General features: G+C 48.2%; 1 protein-coding gene across 1 annotated transcript in view; it reads left to right on the forward strand.

Annotated features, from left to right (window-relative positions):
- Positions 1–7,359, forward strand: part of LOC146009827 (uncharacterized) — a 66,204-nt gene extending 58,845 nt beyond the window's left edge. The window contains exon 4 of the mRNA XM_083150345.1: positions 6,005–7,359. Within this exon, the coding sequence (XP_083006471.1) occupies positions 6,005–6,981 (977 nt within the window). The 3' untranslated portion in view covers positions 6,982–7,359. The remainder of the gene's footprint in view (positions 1–6,004) is intronic.
- The last annotated feature ends 12,343 nt before the right edge of the window (positions 7,360–19,702 follow it).

The following is a 19,702-nucleotide window of genomic DNA, read 5'->3' on the forward strand; positions in this document are numbered from 1 at the left end:
GACGCCCCCGTAGAGCAGCTGAGACCCCCCCCCCCCAATAATTGATCTCGTATGGACCCCACCACCAGACAATTTTGAGCCCCAGGTTCCTGAGTTTTTGGCCATGCCAGGAATCCAATTTGATTCCACAGGTCTCAGAGAAATTGACTTTTTCAAATTATTTTTCTCTGATGATTTTATAAATTTAATGGTGGACCAAACTAATTTATATGCCCAGCAGTTTATTGCTCAAAACCCCACGTCATCATTTGCTAGGTGGACCCCTGTAGATGCAGTAGAGATGATGACGTTTTGGGGTCTGGTGTTTCATATGGGCATAGTAAAAAAGCCACAAATTAGGCAATATTGGAGTACAGATGTTCTGTACAGCACCCCATTTTACCGTATGGCCATGACTCGGACTCGTTTTGAGGCAATCCATAAATTTATACATTACACCGATAATGCACAGTGCCCACCCAGAGATGATCCCACCTTTGACAGGCTATTCAAAGTCAGGCCGGTCATTGATCATTTCAGTGCCAAATTTGCAGAGCTATACATCCCTGATAAATGTATTAGCATCGACGAGTCCCTTATACATTTTAAAGGAAGGGTTAAATTCCGCCAGTACCTTCCCAGTAAGAGGGCAAGGTATGGCATAAAAATGTATAAGCTGTGTGAAAGCACCACAGGGTACACCCACAAGTTTAGGGTATATGAAGGGAAGGATTCAAGAATTGAACCGCCAGAATGCCCCCCCTCCCTCGTAGGTGTTAGTGGAAAAATTGTCTGGGATTTAATGCACCCCTTCCTGGATAAGGGTTATCACCTCTATGTGGATAACTTTTACACCAGCATCCCCCTGTTTAAGGCCCTTGGTTCAAGAGGTACAGCAGCTTGCGGTACTGTGCGTAAGAACCAAAGAGGCCTCCCAAAAACGCACATTGCCCAAGTAATGAGAAGGGGTGAAAGCAGGGGAATATGCACCGAAAATATGTTGTTGGTCAAATATAAGGACAAGAGGGATGTCCTTATACTGACAACAATTCATGGAGACAGTACCACCTCCATCCCTGTACGAGGTACCAGTACCCACACCTCAAAACCAAATTGTATCCTAGATTACAATAAGTACATGGGCGGAGTGGATCTTTCAGATCAGGTACTGAAGCCGTACAGTGCCCTGCGGAAAACAAATATCTGGTACAAGAAGCTGGCCGTGTATATCATCCAGATGGCACTGTATAACGCTTACGTGCTATTCCGTTCTACCGGCCAGAGGGGGACATTTATGCACTTTCAAGAGGAAGTCATAAAGGGCCTAATATTTGGGAACCAGCAGGCAGAGGGCCCCAGTACTTCTAGTACTGGCCCCCGTATTGTACCAGGGCAGCATTTTCCCAACGAAATCCCCTCCACTGCAAGAAAGGGCAGGACACAAAAAAGGTGCAAAGTTTGCTATAAAAAGGGAATAAGAAAGGAAACTATTTTCCACTGTGAAACTTGCCCCGACAAACCCGGCCTATGTATAAAGGAGTGTTTCAATATATACCACACATCTATGGATTATTAGGTACATCATTTCACCGTGCTTCGGGGGTCTTGCTAATGCCACATAGCACCCACCATTCATTCCACCAGAATCTGAGCTGCAAAATCCAAAAATCACTCCTTCCCTTCTGAGTCCTGTCATGCACCCAACTGGTATTTTTTGGTCACATGTGAGGCATTGCCGTACTCTGGAGAAATGGGGGCACAGATTTTGGGGTGCTTTGTCTCCTTCATTCCTTGTGAAAATGAAAAATTTTGAGCCAGAACTGCATTTTTGTGTAAAAAATGTAATTTTTCATTTTCACTACCCAGTTGTATCAAAATTGGTGAAACCCCTGGGGGTTTGAAATGTACACTATACCCCTAGATGAATTCCCTGAGGGGTGTAGTTTGCAAAATGGGGTCACTTGTGGGGGGGTTCCACTGTATTGGTAATGCAACATAGCACCCACCATTCATTCCACCAAAATCTGTGCTCCAAAATCCAAAAATCACTCCTTCCCTTCTGAGTCCTGCCATGCACCCAACTGGTATTTTTTGGTCACATGTGAGGCATTGCCGTACTCTGGAGAAATGGGGGCACAGATTTTGGGGTGCTTTGTCTCCTTCATTCCTTGTGAAAATGAAAAATTTTGAGCCAGAAGTACATTTTTGTGTAAAAAAATGTAATTTTTCATTTTCACAGCCCAGTTGTACCAAAATTGGTGAAACCCCTGGGGGTTTGAAATGTACACTATACCCCTAGATGAATTCCCTGAGGGGTGTACTTTGCAAAATGGGGTGACTTGTGGGGGGGTTCCACTGTATTGGTGCAACATAGCACCCACCATTTATTCCACCAAAATCTGTGCTGCAAAATCCAAAAATCACTCCTTCCCTTCTGAGTCCTGCCATGCGCCCAACTGGTATTTTTTGGTCACATGTGAGGCATTGCCGTACTCGGGAGAAATTGGGGCACAGATTTTGGGGTGCTTTGTCTCCTTCATTCCTTGTGAAAATGAAAAATTTTGAGCCAGAACTGCATTTTTGTGTAAAAAAATGTAATTTTTCATTTTCACTGCCCAGTTGTATCAAAATTGGTGAAACCCCTGGGGGTTTGAAATGTACACTATACCCCTAGATGAATTCCCTGAGGGGTGTACTTTGCAAAATGGGGTGACTTGTGGGGGGGTTCCACTGTATTGGTGCTTTGGGGTCTTGCTAATGCAACATGGCACCCACCATTCATTCCACCAAAATCTGTGCTGCCAAATCCAAAAATCACTCCTTCCCTTCTGAGTCCTGCCATGCGCCCAACTGGTATTTTTTGGTCACATGTGAGGCATTGCCATACTCGGGAGAAATTGGGGCACAGATTTTGGGGTGCTTTGTCTCCTTCATTCCTTGTGAAAATGAAAAATTTTGAGCCAGAACTGCATTTTTGTGTAAAAAAATGTAATTTTTCATTTTCACTGCCCAGTTGTATCAAAATTGGTGAAACCCCTGGGGGTTTGAAATGTACACTATACCCCTAGATGAATTCCCTGAGGGGTGTACTTTGCAAAATGGGGTGACTTGTGGGGGGGTTCCACTGTATTGGTGCTTTGGGAGTCTTGCTAATGCAACATGGCACCCACCATTCATTCCACCAAAATCTGTGCTGCCAAATCCAAAAATCACTCCTTCCCTTCTGAGTCCTGCCATGCGCCCAACTGGTATTTTTTGGTCACATGTGAGGCATTGCCGTACTCGGGAGAAATTGGGGCACAGATTTTGGGGTGCTTTGTCTCCTTCATTCCTTGTGAAAATGAAAAATTTTGAGCCAGAACTGCATGTTTGTGTAAAAAAATGTAATTTTCCATTTTCACATCCCAGTTGTACCAAAATTGGTGAAACCCCTGGGGGTTTGAAATGTACACTATACCCCTAGATGAATTCCCTGAGGGGTGTAGATTGCAAAATGGGGTGACTTGTGGGGGAGGTTCCTAACTTTTAGCACTTATGGTGCCTAGAAACCTACATTTAGTCAAAAGAAAAAAGTTTGGTACCGTGTTAGCCAGTTGATAAGAAAAGTTTTATTGTTCCTCAGTGAGAAAAACAAAATAGCAATCTAGTAAATATGATACCTTTTAATGGCTAACAAAAATAAATGTTGTTAAAATGCAAGCTTTCGAGACTTCTTAGGTCTCTTCCTCAGGCATGGTATCCGAATACCATGCCTGAGGAAGAGACCTAAGAAGTCTCGAAAGCTTGCATTTTAACAACATTTATTTTTGTTAGCCATTAAAAGGTATCATATTTACTAGATTGCTATTTTGTTTTTCTCACTGAGGAACAATAAAACTTTTTTTAGAAACCTACATGGTGCCTAAAAAAAAATCTCATAAAAAGGAGGCTCCAAAATCAAGTAGGTGCTCCTTCTATTATGAAGCCTGTGGTTTGGTCAACGTGCACACTAGGGCCACATATAGGATATTTTTTAAAACAAAAGAATTGGGGGAATCAATTTTTAGTCACATTTCTCTAGTAAAATCTACTGTATTCGTTAGAAAAATGTATTAAAATTGAAACTCTGCAAAAAAAAGAAATTTTGAAATTTCACCTACACTTTGTTTTAATTCCTGTGAAACACCTAAAGGGTTAACAAACTTCCAAAATGCTGTTTTGAATACTGTGAGGGGTGCAGTTTTTGAAATGGCATCATTTATGGGGGTGTCTCACATACAAGTCCCTCAAAGTCACATCAGAACTGAACTGGTCCCTAAAAAAATCAGTGTTTGAAATTTTCTTGAAAATTTGAGAATTTGCTAGTCATATCTGAAGCCTCCTAGTGTCCAAAAAAATTAAAAGGAAGTTGAAATAATGATTGCAACATAAAGTAGACATATGGTCTTTGTTAGTTATTAACTATTTTGAGTGGTATGATTATTTGTCTCACAAGCAGAAAATGTGACATTTTGCATATTGCTAAATTTTCCATTTTTTCACGATATTTTGGTATTTTTCACAAAAAAACACAGACTGTATCGACCAAAATTTACCACTAACTTGAAGTACAATGTGTCACGAGAAAACAATCTCAAAATCACTGGGATAAGTAAAAGCAAAAAAAAGTTATCCCCACTTAAGTGAGACATGTCAGATTTGAAAAAAAGGGCTCTGTCATGAAGGCACAAACTGGCTCTGTCATGAAGGGGTTAACTCAGGAGTGCCACCTCAGGAATTTTCATATATATATGACATGGTATTTCTACAAAGCAGCAGCCTTTTGATTTTGCAGGAGCAAGTCAGACATGCCGAGCATATCAAATAGATAAACTATCATAAGCTCTAGAGCAGGCATGTCCAACGTTGGCCCTCCAGATGTTGTGAAACTACACATCCCAGCATGCTTTGCCACAGTTTTGCTATTAGAGTATGCTAAAACTATTGCAAAGCATGCTGGGATGTGTAGTTTCAAAACATCTGGAGGGCCAACGTTGGACATGCCTGCTCTAGACTAGAGGATGAGAAGTAACATAATCAGTGATCGATGCCATATGGTTCTATTTCTGCCGCAAGGATATAGCAAGCAGAACAACTATCGATATCCATATTGTAACTAGAGAAGGAACTCTCCATAAATACATATATGATAAATAAATATGCATGTTCTAGCACAGCGGCATTTAGCAGAAAACCGCATATCCAATATCCCAAATAGTTGGAAGAATCATAAAACTCTAGAGAATGAGAATTATAGATCGATAGATCTGTCTATGTATAATGTGTGTGTGTGTGTGTGTATATATATGTATGTGTGTGTGTGTGTGTAATATATATATATATATATATATATAGTGTGTATATATATATATATATATAATCAATTACGTGAGAGCCATAAACGTAGAATGAACAGAACGTCTTCACACTGGTCATTTTATAACCAGAGGGCTCATTCTTTACTAGTCAGAAAACTTTAAATGGACACAGAAAAGACGTAACGTATAGAGATGACATCTTTATCCCAAGCTCCGCATAACTGAGGAAGGGACATATCCGACATCACCTCACGCAACTAGACCTCTATAGACTCCAAGATCTAGTGAAAACGCCGGGGCCCACAGCCCAACAGCACTTCACCCTTTAGAGACCACAGTCAGCCCAACTAGCGGAAGAACCCTTCTGTAAGTCCTGATGGTGATAATGTATTCATGGTATAAATCCAATATGTCACCCCCTCTTTCATCCAGGGATACGTGTTCCAACGCCAAAGAGGACTCACAGCATGTAGCAAAGTAAAGAACTGTTTTTATGATATATTTATTTGCCGCTCCTCTATTATTGTCTTTACAAAGCAAATCCACACATTTGGAGCCCTGGTTGGTACGGAGTTTAAGCTGCTGATTGACACCTGGGATCACTTCTCTTCATTTCTCACCACTTGTGATTGCTGCCATTTAGTTCTTCCAGTAACAAAATTAGCTTACCTGCATTTTCTTCCCTGTAGATGGATGTAACAGAAGAAATTTATTGGCTGAATGTCCTGTTGTATCTCCGGGTTGTGAATTAGAAGATAAATACATCACACAAGATTTTACAGGAGAAAATGTACATCCAGAACCTAACAGTGCTGAGATATCATCTGTGTCCTTCAACCATGAGAATAATTGTTCTCCTGATGCCTCAGATATTAGAGTAGATAAGATGTTTCCCAGTTCTATAGGTGCCAGATGTTTTACTCAGAGCACAAAATGTATCACCCATCAGCCATCTAAAGCAGGTGAGAAGCCATTTCCATGCTCTGAGTGTGGGAAATGTTTTACAGACAAATCAGCACTTGTTAGACATCAGAAAACTCACACAGGTGTAAGACCATTTCTATGTTCTGAGTGTGGGAAAAGTTTTACACGCAAATCAAATCTTGTTATACATCAGAGAAATCACACAGGTGAGAGGCCATTTGCATGTTCTGAGTGTGGGAAAAGATTTACACGCAAATCAGATCTTGCGTTACATCAGAGAAATCACACAGGTGAAAAACCATTTCCGTGTTCTGAGTGTGGGATATGTTTCACTCAGAAATCCCATCTTGTTACACATGAGAGAAATCACACAGGTGAGAAGCCATTTTTGTGTTCTGAGTGTGGGAAATGTTTTGCAGACAAATCAGCACTTGTTACACATCAGAGACATCACACAGGTGAAAAACCATTTGCATGCTCTGAGTGTGGGAAAAGTTTTACACGTAAATCACATCTTATTATACATCAGAGAAATCACACAGGTGAGAAACCATTCCTGTGTCCTAAGTGTGGATCATGTTTTACATGTAAATCCTATCTCGTTACACATGAGAGAAGTCACACAGGTGAGAGGCCTTTTTTGTGTTCTGAGTGTGGGAAATATTTTACTCGCAAATCATTTCTTGTTAAACATCAGAGAAGGCATACTGCTATGAAGATATTCTTACAAGGTTTGAATTGACAGATATCAGATTTTGTTAAACTAAATTACTTACACACCTTTTTCCAAGCATAAAGTGTTTCCTTTAAATAAGGTTCATTTTAATTGAGATAAAGAGATTTCATCTTGCTGCATGGCTAGTAGGTTTGGGAATGGGATCACCCAAATGGTATAAAAGTTTGTAGAAGGCCACAAGGAACATTGATACGGGTGTAAGTTCCTAATACCTAGTATTAGTCCATAGGATCTGAGACCTGACACATTTTTAAGCATAAATGTAATTTATTGTAGCTTACAAGTTCTAGCACAGGTTTGTCGCACAAAGGAATTCCTGTACGGGTTTGTGTAAGGAGACTGCGATCACTCACTTGTGACATTTCCATAAATGCCATATTGTAATATTGTTGAAGTTGGTTTTCTTTTTACCTTGTGCCATCCCTTTTCACTGCCACCGCAGGAGTACCAACTTGCCAATGTAGGCCACCTGTCTTTATGGAACAGCTGTGGCAGATTGGTGTCAAATATGTAGCTGAAATTAACCGAATGTTTCCTCCCACCATATGTGATCTGGACCCTGCCTCAACCAAGCTTCTCATAGGGTGTATTTAAATCGACTAAAAACATTTTAAAGGTTAATTTCTCTTTCGTACAGTCCGGTGACACAGCTCACAATGGGATGTAGGAGGGGTCCGCAGGAGCCAGGCACCTATGCTTCAAGTCTTTGGGAGCAGGCTCCTCCCTACTGCATCCCACAATGCCTCAGTTCGTTTTAAGTGCCCACAGGAGTGGGTGCTATGCTGAGCAGCTGCGTTTTTTTCTTTGGAATTTTTTGCTAGCTTAGCTAGGTTTTTATTATTTAACCCCTTCACGACATTGCCTTTTAAGGTAATTTTTTTTTTTTTTTTCCTCCTTGCATTCAAATAAGCGTAACTTTTTTAATTTTCCGGCTATATAGACACATGAGGGCTTTTTTTTTGCGGGACAAGTTGTACTTTGTAATGGTACCATTTACTATACCGTATAATATTCTGGGGAATCAGGAAATAATTCAATGTGGGGTAAAAAAAAAAAAAACCGCCATTGCACAATTTTGCGCTGGTTACGGTTTTTTTGGAGTTCATAGTTCGTTTAAAATGTTGGGTTATCTTTATTCTATGGGTCGTTACGATTCTGGTGATACCAAACTTATATAGTTTTCGTAATGTTTTACCACTAAAAAAAAAAATCGCAACTTTTACGGTTTTTCTAATTTGCGTTGCGTCGCCATGTTCTGCGGCTTATAACTTTTTTATTTTTCCACCTACGGACCTGGGTGAGGGCTCATTTTTTGCGGGCTGAAGTGTACTTTTTAATTAATACCATTATGGGATATGGGCAACTTTCTGATCTCTTTTAGTTATTTTTTTTTGGGTACGCGATGCGACCAAAAAACGTAGTTTTGGCGTTGGGGATTATTTTCCGTTTACGCCTTTAACCGTGCGGGATAACTAATGTTATATTTTAATAGATCGGACTTTTAGGAACGCGGCGATACCAAATATGTTTATTTTTTTTATTTATTTTTATTTGGGAAATGGGGAAAGGGGGGTGATTTGAACTTTTAATATTTTTTTATTTTTTTTTTATTTTTAAACTTTATTTTTTTTTTTTTTTTACTTTTACTACAAGGCCCCCTAGTGTACTTGACCACTAGGGGGCGCGATCGCCTGTACTAGGTTCAGCCATAGAGCTCTATGGCTGAACAGAGTGATTTTATGCACTTCCTATTACATCCTGCCTGAGGCAGGATGTAATAGGTATGCATACACGGCCAGCACAGGGGTCTACATTAGACCCCTGGCTACCATGGCAACTGATCGGCACCCTCCGATCTCGCTGCGGGGGGCCCCGATCGGCGCCGGAGGGGGGCGCCCCCCCTCCGATCAGCTATTTAAGCACTGCGGGCGCTTTGCCCGCGGTGCTTAAAGGGTTAAACGGCCACGATCGGCGAACTCGCCGCTCGTGGCCGTGAGAGCAGGGACCTGGCTGTAATATACAGCCATTACCTGCTCTCTGTCAAGCCAGCTCACTCCGTGAGCTGGCTTGATTCCCCCGCAACCGACATATGACGTATATATACGTCATATGTCGTGAAGGGGTTAATTAACTAGTTAGAGCAGGTTTTCCAGTGTATTAGTTCATACTGAAGTTCACACACACTGAGAGCGCAGCAGAGGCTGACAGAAGCGCATACACACTGAGAGCGCAGCAGAGGCTGACAGAAGCGCACACACGCTGAGAGCGCAGCAGAGGCTGACAGAAGCGCACACACACTGAGAGCGCAGCAGAGGCTGACAGAAGCGCACACACACTGAGAGCGCAGCAGAGGCTGACAGAAGCGCACACACACTGAGAGCGCAGCAGAGGCTGACAGAAGCACACACACACTGAGAGCGCAGCAGAGGCTGACAGAAGCGCATACACACTGAGAGCGCAGCAGAGGCTGACAGAAGCGCACACACACTGAGAGCGCAGCAGAGGCTGACAGAAGCGCATACACACTGAGAGCGCAGCAGAGGCTGACAGAAGCGCACACACACAGAGCGCAGCAGAGGCTGACAGAAGCGCATACACGCTGAGAGCGCAGCAGAGGCTGACAGAAGCGCACACACACTGAGAGCGCAGCAGAGGCTGACAGAAGCGCACACACGCTGAGAGCGCAGCAGAGGCTGACAGAAGCGCACACACGCTGAGAGCGTGGCAGAGGCTGACAGAAGCGCATACACACAGAGCGCAGCAGAGGCTGACAGAAGCGCATACACGCTGAGAGCGCAGCAGAGGCTGACAGAAGCGCACACACACTGAGAGCGCAGCAGAGGCTGACAGAAGCGCATACACACTGAGAGCGCAGCAGAGGCTGACAGAAGCGCACACACACTGAGAGCGCAGCAGAGGCTGACAGAAGCGCATACACGCTGAGAGCGCAGCAGAGGCTGACAGAAGCGCACACACACTGAGAGCGCAGCAGAGGCTGACAGAAGCGCACACACGCTGAGAGCGCAGCAGAGGCTGACAGAAGCGCACACACGCTGAGAGCGTGGCAGAGGCTGACAGAAGCGCATACACACAGAGCGCAGCAGAGGCTGACAGAAGCGCATACACGCTGAGAGCCCAGCAGAGGCTGACAGAAGCGCACACACGCTGAGAGCGCAGCAGAGGCTGACAGAAGCGCACACACGCTGAGAGCGCCGCAGAGGCTGACAGAAGCGCATACACACTGAGAGCACCGCAGAGGCTGACAGAAGCGCATACACACTGAGAGCGCAGCAGAGGCTGACAGAAGCGCATACACACTGAGAGCGCAGCAGAGGCTGACAGAAGCGCATACACGCTGAGAGCGCAGCAGAGGCTGACAGAAGCGCATACACGCTGAGAGCGCAGCAGAGGCTGACAAGCGCATACACGCTGAGAGCGCAGCAGAGGCTGACAGAAGCGCATACACACTGAGAGCGCAGCAGAGGCTGACAGAAGCGCATACACACTGAGAGCGCAGCAGAGGCTGACAGAAGCGCATACACACTGAGAGCGCAGCAGAGGCTGACAGAAGCGCATACACACTGAGAGCGCAGCAGAGGCTGACAGAAGCGCATACACACTGAGAGCGCAGCAGAGGCTGACAGAAGCGCATACACACTGAGAGCGCAGCAGAGGCTGACAGAAGCGCATACACACTGAGAGCGCAGCAGAGGCTGACAGAAGAGCATACACACTGAGAGCACCGCAGAGGCTGACAGAAGCACATACACACTGAGAGCGCAGCAGAGGCTGACAGAAGCGCATACACGCTGAGAGTGCAGCAGAGGCTGACAGAAGCGCATACACGCTGAGAGCGCAGCAGAGGCTGACAGAAGCGCATACACGCTGAGAGCGCAGCAGAGGCTGACAGAAGCGCATACACGCTGAGAGCGCAGCAGAGGCTGACAGAAGCGCATACACGCTGAGAGCGCAGCAGAGGCTGACAGAAGCGCATACACGCTGAGAGCGCAGCAGAGGCTGACAGAAGCACGCACACGCTGAGAGCGCAGCAGAGGCTGACAGAAGCGCGCACACGCTGAGAGCGCAGCAGAGGCTGACAGAAGCGCGCACACGCTGAGAGCGCAGCAGAGGCTGACAGAAGCGCACACACGCTGAGAGCGCAGCAGAGGCTGACAGAAGCGCACATACACTGAGAGCGCAGCAGAGGCTGACAGAAGCGCACACACACTGAGAGCGCAGCAGAGGCTGACAGAAGCGCACACACACTGAGAGCGCAGCAGAGGCTGACAGAAGCGCACACACACTGAGAGCGCAGCAGAGGCTGACAGAAGCGCACACACACTGAGAGCGCAGCAGAGGCTGACAGAAGCGCACACACACTGAGAGCGCAGCAGAGGCTGACAGAAGCGCACACACACTGAGAGCGCAGCAGAGGCTGACAGAAGCGCACACACACTGAGAGCGCAGCAGAGGCTGACAGAAGCGCATACACACTGAGAGCGTAGCAGAGGCTGACAGAAGCGCACACACACTGAGAGCGCAGCAGAGGCTGACAGAAGCGCACACACACAGAGCGCAGCAGAGGCTGACAGAAGCGCACACACGCTGAGAGCGCAGCAGAGGCTGACAGAAGCGCACACACGCTGAGAGCGCAGCAGAGGCTGACAGAAGCGCACACACACTGAGAGCGCAGCAGAGGCTGACAGAAGCGCACACATGCTGAGAGCGCAGCAGAGGCTGACAGAAGCGCACACACGCTGAGAGCGCGGCAGAGGCTGACAGAAGCGCATACACACAGAGCGCAGCAGAGGCTGACAGAAGCGCATACACGCTGAGAGCGCAGCAGAGGCTGACAGAAGCGCACACACACAGAGCGCAGCAGAGGCTGACAGAAGCGCATACACACTGAGAGCGCAGCAGAGGCTGACAGAAGTGCATACACACTGAGAGCGCAGCAGAGGCTGACAGAAGCGCATACACGCTGAGAGCGCAGCAGAGGCTGACAGAAGCGCATACACACTGAGAGCGCAGCAGAGGCTGACAGAAGCGCATACACGCTGAGAGCGCAGCAGAGGCTGACAGAAGCGCATACACGCTGAGAGCGCAGCAGAGGCTGACAGAAGCGCATACACGCTGAGAGCGCAGCAGAGGCTGACAGAAGCGCATACACGCTGAGAGCGCAGCAGAGGCTGACAGAAGCGCATACACGCTGAGAGCGCAGCAGAGGCTGACAGAAGCACGCACACGCTGAGAGCGCAGCAGAGGCTGACAGAAGCGCACACACGCTGAGAGCGCAGCAGAGGCTGACAGAAGCGCACACACGCTGAGAGCGCAGCAGAGGCTGACAGAAGCGCACACACACTGAGAGCGCAGCAGAGGCTGACAGAAGCGCACACACGCTGAGAGCGCAGCAGAGGCTGACAGAAGCGCACACACACTGAGAGCGCAGCAGAGGCTGACAGAAGCGCACACACACTGAGAGCGCAGCAGAGGCTGACAGAAGCGCACACACACTGAGAGCGCAGCAGAGGCTGACAGAAGCGCACACACACTGAGAGCGCAGCAGAGGCTGACAGAAGCGCATACACACTGAGAGCGCAGCAGAGGCTGACAGAAGCGCATACACACTGAGAGCGCAGCAGAGGCTGACAGAAGCGCACACACACAGAGCGCAGCAGAGGCTGACAGAAGCGCACACACACTGAGAGCGCAGCAGAGGCTGACAGAAGCGCATACACGCTGAGAGCGCAGCAGAGGCTGACAGAAGTGCACACACACTGAGAGCGCAGCAGAGGCTGACAGAAGCGCACACACGCTGAGAGCGCAGCAGAGGCTGACAGAAGCGCACACACGCTGAGAGCGCGGCAGAGGCTGACAGAAGCGCATACACACAGAGCGCAGCAGAGGCTGACAGAAGCGCATACACGCTGAGAGCGCAGCAGAGGCTGACAGAAGCGCACACGCGCTGAGAGCGCAGCAGAGGCTGACAGAAGCGCACACACACTGAGAGCGCAGCAGAGGCTGACAGAAGCGCATACACACTGAGAGCGCAGCAGAGGCTGACAGAAGCGCATACACACTGAGAGCGCAGCAGAGGCTGACAGAAGCGCACACACACTGAGAGCGCAGCAGAGGCTGACAGAAGCGCATACACACTGAGAGCGCAGCAGAGGCTGACAGAAGCGCATACACACTGAGAGCGCAGCAGAGGCTGACAGAAGCGCATACACACTGAGAGCGCAGCAGAGGCTGACAGAAGCGCATACACACTGAGAGCGCAGCAGAGGCTGACAGAAGCGCATACACACTGAGAGCGCAGCAGAGGCTGACAGAAGCGCATACACACTGAGAGCACCGCAGAGGCTGACAGAAGCGCATACACGCTGAGAGCACCGCAGAGGCTGACAGAAGCGCATACACGCTGAGAGCGCCGCAGAGGCTGACAGAAGCGCATACACGCTGAGAGCGCCGCAGAGGCTGACAGAAGCGCATACACGCTGAGAGCTCCGCAGAGGCTGACAGAAGCGCATACACACTGAGAGCGCAGCAGAGGCTGACAGAAGCGCATACACACTGAGAGCGCAGCAGAGGCTGACAGAAGCGCATACACGCTGAGAGCGCAGCAGAGGCTGACAGAAGCGCATACACACTTAGAGCGCAGCAGAGGCTGACAGAAGCGCATACACGCTGAGAGCGCAGCAGAGGCTGACAGAAGCGCATACACGCTGAGAGCGCAGCAGAGGCTGACAGAAGCGCATCCTGTCAGCTCTCTGTCTGCAGAGGGAAGCTGCTGCTCCCTCTGCACAGCGCTTACCTCTGACTAAAAGAGGTGTCCTAACCGGCTCCTTGCTTAGAAGGGGATCTTGGGGGCGCCCGCCATCTTGGAAAGAGCTTAAAGACAGAAAACCCTTTGGGGAGTTGAAGTCTTTTACAGGAGTCCAGCGCTGCTGGACAACTCCAAGTGGTCCCATAGTGAGGGGAGTTACTGGAGGTAAGGAGAGGCACTCATGGGAGCAGCTAAAGGAGGAAAGGTATTAAAAAAAAGGCTACCCTCCCCGCTGAAGCAGAGACTTAGGGGGAAATTTACCAATATGAAAAACCTAGTTTTTCGTATTGGTATTTTCCCTACGACTGCATACGACTGTTTAAGTCTTATGCAAAGTTGTGTTCCGGAGGATCAGTTACAAAGCAGTCAGATACGACTGCTTTGTAACCCTCCGATGGTGTAATGATTCGTATTAGCGGCCGTATATACGGCTGCTAATACGAATTATTTCTAGCAGTCTGCACGGATCAGTCAGATCCGTGCAGGCTGCAAGGTGTAAAAAAAAAAAACAATAAATAATAAAAAAAAAAACGGCGTGGGGTCCCCCCCACAGCCGAAACCAGCAACAGGCTGAAGGAGCCTGGAGCCGGTAATTAAAAATCAGGGAACCCGACAAATAGGGGCTCCCCGATTTTTAACAACCAGCCCCAGGCTCCAGGTCCGGGGCTGGTTCCCAAAATACGGGGGACAAAATGACTAGGGGTCCCCCGTATTTCAAGAACCAGTCACAGGCAAAACCAGCCAGCAGGGTAATGCCACAGCCGGGGGGAGACTTTTTATACAAGTCCCCCCGGCCAAAGCATTCATCCCTGTGATCGGTCAGCCTGGCCAGGGGCCCTGGGGGAGTGGGGACCCCCCCAATGAAGGGGTCCCCCCCCCTCCAGGACTTACCTGACCAGGCTGAAGCCTGGTACTGTCCCCGATGCCCCTGGGCGGTGGGCATCGGGCTGATTATCGTGTAAAAAAAAAGATGAACCTATTGTTTTTTACTGTGGCACTACAAGTGCCAGCAAGCCTCCCCAGCAAGCTGGGACTTGGAGAACCACAAGTCCCAGCCTGCTGGGCATTAAAGGGCCCGCTGGCACTTGTAGTTCCACAGTTAAAAAAATAGTGCACAAAACACACTGACACACTTTTAAAATAAAACTTTAATACATACATAACACACACATACTAATACTTACCTATCTTCTTTCCGTAGGTATCCCAGGTCCTGTGTCGTCTTCTGGTCCATGTCGACGTCTTCTGGATCCATGTCGACCGTCGCTGTCGCCGTCCGGATCCGACGAAATCCATTTGGGAAGCTGTGGAAGGAAACCATACTCACCTGTCCCAGCGCGACGTAGTCCAGGTAAGTGTCTTGGCAAAAAATCAAAACGAGCACCCGAATCCAGCCGGACAGCAGGGAGCCGCACGGTGTTTACATCGTGCGGCTCCGCCTCCCGAATGCCGCTATTGGCCGCCTTGCGGCCTAGCGGCTCCTGATTGGCCGCTAGGCCGCAAGGTGGCCAATAGCGGCATTCGGGAGGCGGAGCCGCACGATGTAAACAAACACCGTGCGGCTCCCTGCTGTCCGGCTGGATTCGGGTGTTCGTTTTGTTTTTTTGCCAAGACACTTACCTGGACTACGTCGCGCTGGGACAGGTGAGTATGGTTTCCTTCCACAGCTTCCCAAATGGATTTCGTCGGATCCGGACGGCGACAGCGACGGTCGACATGGATCCAGAAGACGTCGACATGGACCAGAAGACGACACAGGACCTGGGATACCTACGGAAAGAAGATAGGTAAGTATTAGTATGTGTGTGTTATGTATGTATTAAAGTTTTATTTTAAAAGTGTGTCAGTGTGTTTTGTGCACTATTTTTTTAACTGTGGAACTACAAGTGCCAGCGGGCCCTTTAATGCCCAGCAGGCTGGGACTTGTGGTTCTCCAAGTCCCAGCTTGCTGGGGAGGCTTGCTGGCACTTGTAGTGCCACAGTAAAAAACAATCGGTTCATCTTTTTTTTTACACGATAATCAGCCCGATGCCCACCGCCCAGGGGCATCGGGGACAGTACCAGGCTTCAGCCTGGTCAGGTAAGTCCTGGAGGGGGGGGACCCCTTCATTGGGGGGGTCCCCACTCCCCCAGGGCCCCTGGCCAGGCTGACCGGTCACAGGGATGAATGCTTTGGCCGGGGGGACTTGTATAAAAAGTCTCCCCCCGGCTGTGGCATTACCCTGCTGGCTGGTTTTGCCTGTGACTGGTTCTTGAAATACGGGGGACCCCTAGTCATTTTGTCCCCCGTATTTTGGGAACCAGCCCCGGACCTGGAGCCTGGGGCTGGTTGTTAAAAATCGGGGAGCCCCTATTTGTCGGGTTCCCTGATTTTTAATTACCGGCTCCAGGCTCCTTCAGCCTGTTGCTGGTTTCGGCTGTGGGGGGGACCCCACGCCGTTTTTTTTTTAAATTTATTTAATTTTTCTATTTTTTTACACCGCAGCCTGCACGGATCTGACTGATCCGTGCAGGCTAAAAGCAAATAGAACAGGAAAATGGTGTTCTATTTTCCTGTCGTATTTGCGTGCCTGTTTTACACCACTAAGCAGCCGTATTATCAGTACGGCTGCTTAGTAAATCAGAAACCACCATTCTTTTGAATGGTGATTTCTGTCGTATCCTATCGATGGTGTAGACATTCGTATTTGTTAATACAAATACGAATGTTCCATCTTTAGGACTACGAATTGTTGTATTTTTGGAATTGTAAATCCCGAAAATACAAATTCGTAAAAAAAAGGTGTATTTCTGCCTACGAATACACCTTTTTTCTAGGAATCCATTTTGGTAAATGTCCCCCTTAGTCTCTTCCTGCTCTGTGCACTGGCGCCATTTCGCTCCATGCTGCGGAGCTGAAACTGGGTGAATTCTGCACATAGAAGTCTCTCCTGAGAAGCGCTTCCCCTGCTGATCGCTGGCAACAGAAGACATCACACAGATAAGTACACATTACTCTGTGCTTTGCCTGGCATATTGCATTGCAACCCCCAACCGTGGCACTTGCCTATCACCCGATTCCTTAAAAAGTGCTCTCGCACTGCTGAGCGCTTCTGGAAGAAATCACGCTCCCTTGCGGATTATCTCCATTTCATATTCATTCTTTCCTCCTTCAGCTCTGCCCTTGCTCTGGCCAAGGAATCCTACTTTAACACCGTCACCCTTTCCCAATCATTCAACCCCCACAGGCTCTTCGCCACCTTCATCTCCTTGCTCTCCCCCCCCCCCCCTTCAGCTCTTCCGTCCTTCATTGTAGCCGCTGATTTTGCTACCTACTTTTCAACCAAAATCTCCTCTCTCAGGACTACCATCACTGCTGCCATGACCTCTCCCTCCTCCCCTCCTACATCTCCACTCCCCTCCTTCCCACCCCTGTCCTCATTTTACCCACCACTGCTGCTGAAGTCCATTCTATCCTTCAATCCGCTTCTCACTTCACCTGCCCGCTCGATCCTATCCCCTCCAATATTATCCATCGTCTCAGTCCGTCAGTCTGCTCTCACCTGGCTCACCTCTTTAATCTTTCCCTATCCTCTGGGATCTTCCCCTCCTTCAAAAATGCTCTAGTCTCCCCAATTCTCAAAAAAACTAATCTGGACCCCAACTCTCCATCCAACTACAGGCCCATCTCCCTCCTCCCTTTTGCCTCCAAGCTCCTAGAATGTCTAGCCTATAATTGTCTCCTAAGCCACCTTACTGCTAACTCCATTCTAGACCCCCTCCAATCCGGGTTCCACCCTTTACATTCCACTGAAACTGCCCTGACCCAAAGTCACTAACAATCTACTATTGGCTAAATCCAAAGGCCTCTTCTCTATCCTCATCCAGTTTGATCTGTCAGCTGCCTTTGACACTGTTGACCACCCTCTCCTGCTCAATTCCCTCCGCTCCTTTGCCATCACTGGCACGGTTTTCTCCTGGTTCACCTCATAGCTCTCTGATCGCTCCTTCTCCGTCTCCACTCCGAGCTCCTCCTCTCCGACTACCCTGCAACCAGTCGGTGTTCCCCAAGGGTCAGTCCTTGGCCTTCTTCTCCCTCTACACCACCTATCTGGGCACCCTCATCAGCTCCTATGGCTTCTATTACCACCTTTATGCTGATGATACCCTAATCTATCTCTCCTCCCCCCGACCTATCCCCATCACTCCTGTCTAAGGTCTCTGAATGCCTCACAGCCATCTCAGCCTGGATGAACCAATGCTTCCTGAAACTAAACATGGCTAAAACTGAACTTCTAATCTTCCATCCCCTCTTCTCCCACTAACTCCATCAACATTGGTGAAACCGAGATCACCTCCACTGACCAAACGCGCTGCCTCAGTGTCATCATTGACTCCTTCCTCTCTTTCAACCCCCACATTCGTGCTCTCAGTCTTGCCGCTTTCACCTCCACATCAGACCATTCCTCTCCACTGACGTGAACAAAATTCTCGTCAGTGTCTTGTCATCTCCCGCCTTGACTACTGCAACATCCTTCTCTCTGGGCTACCTCTCGCCCCCTTCGCCCCTCTCCAATCCATTCATCACGCTGCTGCTAGGCTCATCTTCCTCTCCCGCCGCTCTACCTCCCCCCTCTATCTCTTCACTGGCTCCCCATTCTTTACCAAGTTCTCTTTAAACTCCTCACCACCACCTACAAGGCTCTCTCTCTTCGCTCCGCCGCCGACTGACCTCTCACCTCCTCCCTCTCCCGTGTCCAAGACTTCTCTTGCGCTGCCCCCCTGCACTGGAACAATCTCCGGCCACCAATCAGACTTTCTGATTCTCTTACCTCCTTCAAGCTCTCCCTCAAAACCCACTTCTTCCGACTAGCCTATCCCTCCTCCTAACCTCTTTTGCTCCTTCTATCCTGCCTACCCTACCCCTCCATCCGTTCCTACTTACCTATTGTTTTTCGTTCGTCCACCCACCTCCTTTTAGTCTGTTAAATCTTATGAGTAGGGTCCTCCTTCCTCACATACTCACCCTACCTCTTTACCTCACCTGTGCTCCTGCCCTGTTCTTCCCTTCCTCTACTTCATCTTCAGTCTCCTCTACAATTTTGACATCTACTTCTGAACTGATGCTGATTTTAGTTCTACCAGCTATACCCCTATTTATGTTGTATTTTATCAACACACCCTGTACGTTACCTTGTAATTAGTTTTTTGTTTGCTATGTACGGCGCTGCGGACACCTTGTGGCGTCTTATAAATAAACGTACTACTATGTGAGGAGGATTTGGGTTGGGTCCAGAGTGAAGAAGCTGATGCTTCCATTCCTGGCATTGAGGATTTAATTCTGGCTGTTAAGCAGGCTTTAAATTTAGCTGAGGAGGAAAAAGCCCCTGCGCACTATGTATTTAAGAAGAGTGGCAAGGACCTTTCTTTTGCTTCAGATGAAGGTATGGTTTCTTTGCTGGGGGAAGCAGGAAAATCCCCAGACAAGAGATTGTTATTTGTCTAATGCCGGAGGATCATATTAAGATATGGGAAAAGATACCATTGGTTGATGCATCCGTGGCCATATTATCTAAATCCACAGCCTTGCCAGTACAAGTGCGGCCTTTAAGGACCAAGTGGATAAAAAGGTAGAAGGTTGCCTCAAGGCAATTTTTGAAGGCGTGGGTTTCACGCTGCGTCCTATTATTGGATGGGTTGCAAAAGCAATGATCAAGTGGGCGGAGACTTTAAGCAGTCTGCTCCACCATGATTCGGAAGCTTATTCATTGGCTGAAAAGTTGAGATGTGCTGCTGAGTACATCTGTGAGGCTGGAGAGAAAGGCGCAAAAATGGCGTCTAAGGTTTCCATAACCTCCGTCACAGCCAGACGAGCACTTTGGCTAAAGGCATGGGAGGCAGATAGTGAATCCAAAAAGTTCC

Source organism: Crinia signifera, chromosome 6, assembly GCF_055691185.1.
Source record: "Crinia signifera chromosome 6, ASM5569118v1, whole genome shotgun sequence".
In the NCBI taxonomy this organism is placed as follows: Eukaryota; Metazoa; Chordata; class Amphibia; order Anura; family Myobatrachidae; genus Crinia; species Crinia signifera.